This window comes from Ailuropoda melanoleuca, chromosome X, assembly GCF_002007445.2.
Source record: "Ailuropoda melanoleuca isolate Jingjing chromosome X, ASM200744v2, whole genome shotgun sequence".
Taxonomy (NCBI): Eukaryota; Metazoa; Chordata; class Mammalia; order Carnivora; family Ursidae; genus Ailuropoda; species Ailuropoda melanoleuca.
This window is the reverse complement of record NC_048238.1, coordinates 44,663,715-44,669,714: the sequence shown is the minus strand read 5'-3', so window position 1 is coordinate 44,669,714 and position 6,000 is coordinate 44,663,715. Positions and strand designations below refer to the sequence as shown.

At 40.6% G+C, this 6,000-nt stretch overlaps 1 protein-coding gene across 6 annotated transcripts in view; it reads left to right on the top strand.

Moving 5' to 3' along the window:
- The window catches only part of PHF8 (PHD finger protein 8), a 105,535-nt gene that overhangs the window by 23,445 nt on the left and 76,090 nt on the right, over positions 1-6,000 (top strand). For all 6 annotated transcript variants that reach the window (XM_034649343.1, XM_034649342.1, XM_034649341.1 and 3 more), the window contains exons 3-4: positions 1,192-1,277; positions 1,644-1,752. In XM_034649343.1, the coding sequence (XP_034505234.1) occupies positions 1,192-1,277; positions 1,644-1,752 (195 nt within the window). The remainder of the gene's footprint in view (positions 1-1,191; positions 1,278-1,643; positions 1,753-6,000) is intronic.

Below are 6,000 nucleotides of genomic sequence, written 5' to 3'. Positions count from 1 at the left end.
GAGCTCCCGAGCTCCCTGTTTCAGTATGGTTCGCCTGTGCTCTGGAGCGCCAGTTTTCAGTCTGGTCGCGCTTGCACTCCTGAGCTCTCGGTTTCACTCTAGTTCGAGTGTGCGGTCGGGAGCGCCTGTTTTCAGTTCGGACACGGGCGTTCCCACGCTCACTGTCTCAGTCTGCTCTCTTGCGGGTGCTGTCTGAGAGTCCAGCCCGCTCCCCTGCACAAGGGGCTACTGCTTCCCGGCGCCTGAGCGCAGAGGCTCCCTCCCCCTTCCCTTTATCTTCCTATATCTGTGCTCGGATTCACAGCTCCCCGCTTCGTACCTCAATACTCAGCACTGGAGATGTTCATTTGTAGAGATCCAGATGTATCTTCCTGCGTCTCAGGCTGATTCTGTGGATATTCCTGCTGGTCTGGTACCTATCCAGCTCAACTCAGGGGACCGGCTGAAAAAGGGGTCCCCTACTCCTCNTCCTCCATCTTTTCTCCTCCTTGCAGAAAGTGGTTGCCTTTCTGTTCATAGAGTTTCTGCTACTCTTTTCTTCATTCTCCAGTTGCATTCATAGGTATTCGGAATGGTTTGGTAGCTCTCTCGCTGAATTCCTGGGACCAGACGAACTTTAGGTCTCCTGCTCCTCCGCCATCTTGGAACGCCGAGCTGGAGCTCAACTCCTGTTTTAAACTGGGTTCCTTGCAGAAAGTGGTGGCTATTCTGTTCTTAGAGTTGCTGCTATTCTTTTCTTCATTCTCCAGTTGAGTTTGTAGGTGTTCAGAATGGTCTGATAGCTATCTAGCTGCATTCCTGGGACCAGACGAAATTTAAGCCTCCTGCTCCTCCGCCATCTTGGACTCCTCCCNCACCATCTTGGACTCCTCGACCATTCTGAATCTTAATGAATCTTTGCTGTCTACATTTTTAGGTCTGTTATAATTGTTTTACACCAGTGTGCTTCAATATAACTTTTTTGTACTGATGAATATGTTTGATAATCTGCCCAGTATGGTAACTTTTAGCTATATGTGGCTACTGAGCTTTTGAAATGTAGCTAATATTTTGAAGGGAGTGCATTTAAAATTTTATTTAACTTGAATTAATTTAAATGTAAACAGCTATGTGTACTGGACACCAGAGTTCTAGACCTTATGAAAAATAAAGTTTCCATAAACGTTGACTGATTTTTTTTCTCTTTTCTAGTTGTGTTGGTGTCGAAGAGGAAAAGGCTGCTGACATTGACCTCTACCATTGCCCCAACTGTGAAGTCTTACATGGGCCATCCATTAGTAAGTAAATCTTGGGGTTTCCAAGAGGAGATGGTCCAGAGGCAAGACAAAGCAAAGGAAGATTGGAAGGGAGATTGCCTTTGCCTGAGTGCTTGGGAAATACCAAAAGCCTGTGTAGGCCCCCGCAGACTAGCAGCTGTCCCACTGAGAGGGCAGAAGTGCAGAGCTTTATCTCCCTATGGACTTCCCCAGAGGAAGTGCCAACCTCACCAGGAACTTTCCCTGAGTTTGTGAGGGCCTCATTGACTTCAGGTTCTCTAAGAGGTTATTAGATCGGAAGAGAAGCAGGATCTGCTGAAGCCTTTGCTCTTGGAACATAGCTCATGGCCATTCTGACTCACAGTATCATGTCTTTTTCTGGCTTAGTGAAAAAACGCCGCGTATCTTCAAAAGGGCATGATACACACAAGGGGAAGCCAGTGAAGACTGGAAGCCCTACATTCATTCGAGAGCTCCGGAGTAGGACCTTTGACAGGTGAGGGTTGGTGCATGCCAGGGCTCTGGGAGGCTAGGATCCATCTCTTCCCAGCTTTCCCACTGGCTGTCCTATTAGGTGCCTCCCCCATTTGGGAATGTCTGCAGGGCTCTGTGTGTTCCTTTTGGGGAGGGATTATCTGTTTTAGTCATTTTCTTTTTTTTTAAGATTTTATTTATTTATTTGAGAGAGAGAGATCGAAGAGAGCACAAGCAGGGGAATGGGAGAAGCTGACTCCCTGCTGAGCAGGGATCCCGACATGGGGCTCGATCCCGGGACCCCGGGATCACGACCTAAGCTGAAGGCAGACGCTTAACCAACTGAGCCACCCAGGCACCCCCGTTTTAGTCGTTTTCTAAGAAACATTGTTAGAGTTTGATTTAACATGCAGAGTATGTTAACATCTACTTGTAAAAACTTTTGGTAGATTGGGAATCAGTTTTTGCCTGTCAGGAGAGGATATTTCCATGCACCCAAGGAATGTTTCAACTAAGAGTCTAAAAACCAGAAAGTTTAATTCTCTCATTGTAGAGAAAAGGAAACTCTTTTTAAAAATAAAAAAAAATTGTTCATGTATTTCTTTTAAATCACAAAATATTTTCCCTTTTTAAACTTTTTTTTATTTTTAAATTTTTATTTCAAAATTAAACTCTGTGCCCAACATGAGGCTCTAACTCATGGCCTGGAGATCAGTAGTCTCAGGCTCTACTGACTGAGCCAGCTAGGTGGCTTTTTTTCCCTTTTAAAAATATTAAAATGGGCTTATTAAAAATAAATTACTTGAATAAAAATAATGAGTTAGAAAAAGTAATGAATAAAGCACTCTCTTTTGCTTAGTTGTTAATTCATGTGACCATTTTCAGCTTTCCTGTAATTGAAATGTTACTTAGAATTATGTGTTTCTTCAACTTAATATTCTTTGATTTGTTTTTTCTTGTTTTTTTATAATAATATCATTTATTTATTTTTTAATTTTTTTAATTTTTTAATTTTTATTTTTATTTTGATGTAAAGTTCGATGATTCATTAGTTGCGTATAACACCCAGTGCACCATGCAATACGTGCCCTCCTTACTACCCATCACCAGCCTGTCCAAGCTGTGATCACAAAGACAGCATGGTACTGGCACAAAAACAGACACATAGACCAATGGAACAGAATAGAGAACCCAGAAATGGACCCTCAGCTCTTTGGGCAACTAATCTTTGACAAAGTAGGAAAAATCATCCAGTGGAAAAAAGACAGTCTCTTCAATAAATGGTGCTGGAAAATTGGTCAGCTACGTGCAAAAGAATGAAACTTGACCACTCTCTCACACCATACACAAAGATAAACTCCAAATGGATGAAAGACCTCAATGTGAGACAGGAATCCATCAAAATTCTAGAGGAGAACATAGGCAACAACTTCTATGACATCGGCCAGAGCAACCTTTTTCACGACACATCTCCAAAGGCAAGAGAAATAAAAGATAAAATGAACTTATGGGACTTTATCAGGATAAAGAGCNTTTGATTTGTTTATTCAGAGGCAGTGAGTCTCCTTTCTCCTCCCTCAGATTTCTTCTCTAGTCAACCAATGTCTTGTGCATTCTTTAAGAAATAGTTTTGTTTATATAAATGTGTGTGTGTATGTGTCCTGCTTTTCTTTTTTTTCTTAAGAGATTTTATTTATTTATTAGAGAGAGGGAGAGAGCACAAGCAGGGGGAGCAGCAGAGGGAGAGGGAGAGGCAGGATCTCTGCTGAGCAGGGAGCCGCATGTGGAGCTCAATCCCAGGATCCCAAGTTTATGACCTGAGCTGAAGATAGACGCTTAACTGACTGAGTCACCCAGGTGCCCCCTGCTTTTCTAAAAAAGCATAAATATACTCTATATTCTGCACCTTACTTTTTTCTTTTAACCTAAATTATATATCTTGGAGATTAATTCATAATAGCACATACAGATGTTTTTCGTTCCTTTTCATGGACATTTAGTATTCCATTATATGGATATATAATTTATTTAACCAGTCCCATATTGAACATTTAAATTGATTCTAGTATTTTGCTGTTAGAAAAAAGTGCTGCAGTGAATGTCTTTGTACTTAAGTTTTTGCATATGTGGATAAGTATATGTGTAGATTTACTACCTAAAAGTGAAATTGCTAGACCAAAGAATATGTGCTTTGTTTTTGTTTTGGTTTTTTAAATAATTTTTTATTATGTTATGTTAGTCACCATACAGTACATCATTAGTTTTTGATGTAGTGTTCCATGATTCATTATTTGCACATAACACCCAGTGCTCCATGCAATACGTGCCCTCTTTAATACCCATCACCAGCCTATCGCAGTCCCCCACCCCCTCCCCTCCGAAGCCCTCAGTTTGTTTCCCAGAGTCCATGGTCTCTCGTGATTCATTCCCCCTTCTGTTTACCCCCCCCCTTCATTCTTCCCTTCCTTCTTCTACCGATCTTCCTGCTATTTCTTATGTTCCATAAATGAATGAAACCATATGATAATTGTCTTTCTCTGCTTGATTGGGTATTTACCCCAAAGATACAGACGTAGTGAAGAGAAGGGCCATATGCACCCCAATGTTCATAGCAGCATTGTCCACAATAGCTAAATCATGGAAGGAGCCGAGATGCCCTTCAACAGATGACTGGATTAAGAAGATGTGGTCCATATATACAATGGAATATTACTCAGCTATCAGAAAGAACGAATTCTCAACATTTGCTGCAACATGGACGGCACTGGAGGAGATAATGCTAAGTGAAATAAGTCAAGCAGAGAAAGACAATTATCATATGATTTCTCTCATCTATGGAACATAAGAACTAGGAGGATCGGTAGGGGAAGAAAGGGATAAAGAAAAGGGGGGTAATCAGAAGGGGGAATGAAACATGAGAGACTATGGACTNCAACAGCTATATGCCAAAAAACTAAACAATCTGGAAGAGATGGAGGCCTTCCTGGAAACCTATAAACTACCAAGACTGAAACAGGAAGAAATAGATTTCTTAAATAGGCCAATTAACTATGAAGAAATTGAGTCAGTGATAAACAACCTTCCAAATAATAAAACTCCAGGCCCAGACGGTTTTCCTGGGGAATTCTACCAAACATTCAAAGAAGAAATAATACCTATTCTCCTAAAGCTATTTCAAAAAATAGAAACAGAAGGAAAGCTACCAAACTCATTCTATGAGGCTAATATTACCTTGATCCCCAAACCAGGCAAAGACCCCCTCAAAAAGGAGAATTACAGACCGATTTCTCTAATGAATATGGATGCCAAAATCCTCAACAAGATCCTTGCTAATAGAATCCAACAGTACATTAAAAGGATTATCCATCATGACCAAGTGGGATTCATACCTGGGATGCAAGCATGGTTCAACACTCGCAAATCAATCAATGTGATACATCATATCAACAAGAAAAGACTCAAGAACCATATGATCCTCTCAATTGATGCAGAAAAAGCATTTGACAAAATACAGCATCCTTTCCTGATTAAAACCCTTCAGAGTGTAGGAATAGAGGGTACATTTCTCAATCTCATAAAAGCCATCTATGAAAAGCCTACTGCAAGCATTATTCTCAATGGGGAAAAGCTGGAAGCCTTTCCCTTAAGATCAGGAACACGACAAGGATGCCCACTCTCGCCACTATTATTCAACATAGTACTAGAAGTCCTTGCAACAGCAATCAGAAGACAAAAAGGGATCAAAGGTATCCAAATCGGCAAAGAAGAAGTCAAACTGTCTCTCTTTGCAGATGACATGATACTCTATATGGAAAACCCAAAGGAATCCACTCCCAAACTATTAGAAGTTATAGAACAATTCAGTAAGGTGGCAGGATACAAAATCAATGCCCAGAAATCAGTTGCATTTCTATACACGAATAACGAGACTGAAGAAAGAGAAATTAGGGAATCCATCCCATTTACAATAACACCAAAAACCATACGTTACCTTGGAATTAACTTAACCAGAGACGTAAAGGACCTATATCCTAGAAACTATAGATCACTTTTGAAAGATATTGAGGAAGACATAAAAAGATGGAAAAATATTCCATGCTCATGGATTGGAAGAATTAACATAGTTAAAATGTCCATACTACCCAGAGCAATCTACACTTTCAATGCTATCCCGATCAAAATACCGAGGACATTTTTCAAAGAACTGGAACAAATAGTCCTTAAATTTGTATGGAACCAGAAAAGGCCCCGAATCTCCAAGGAACTGTTG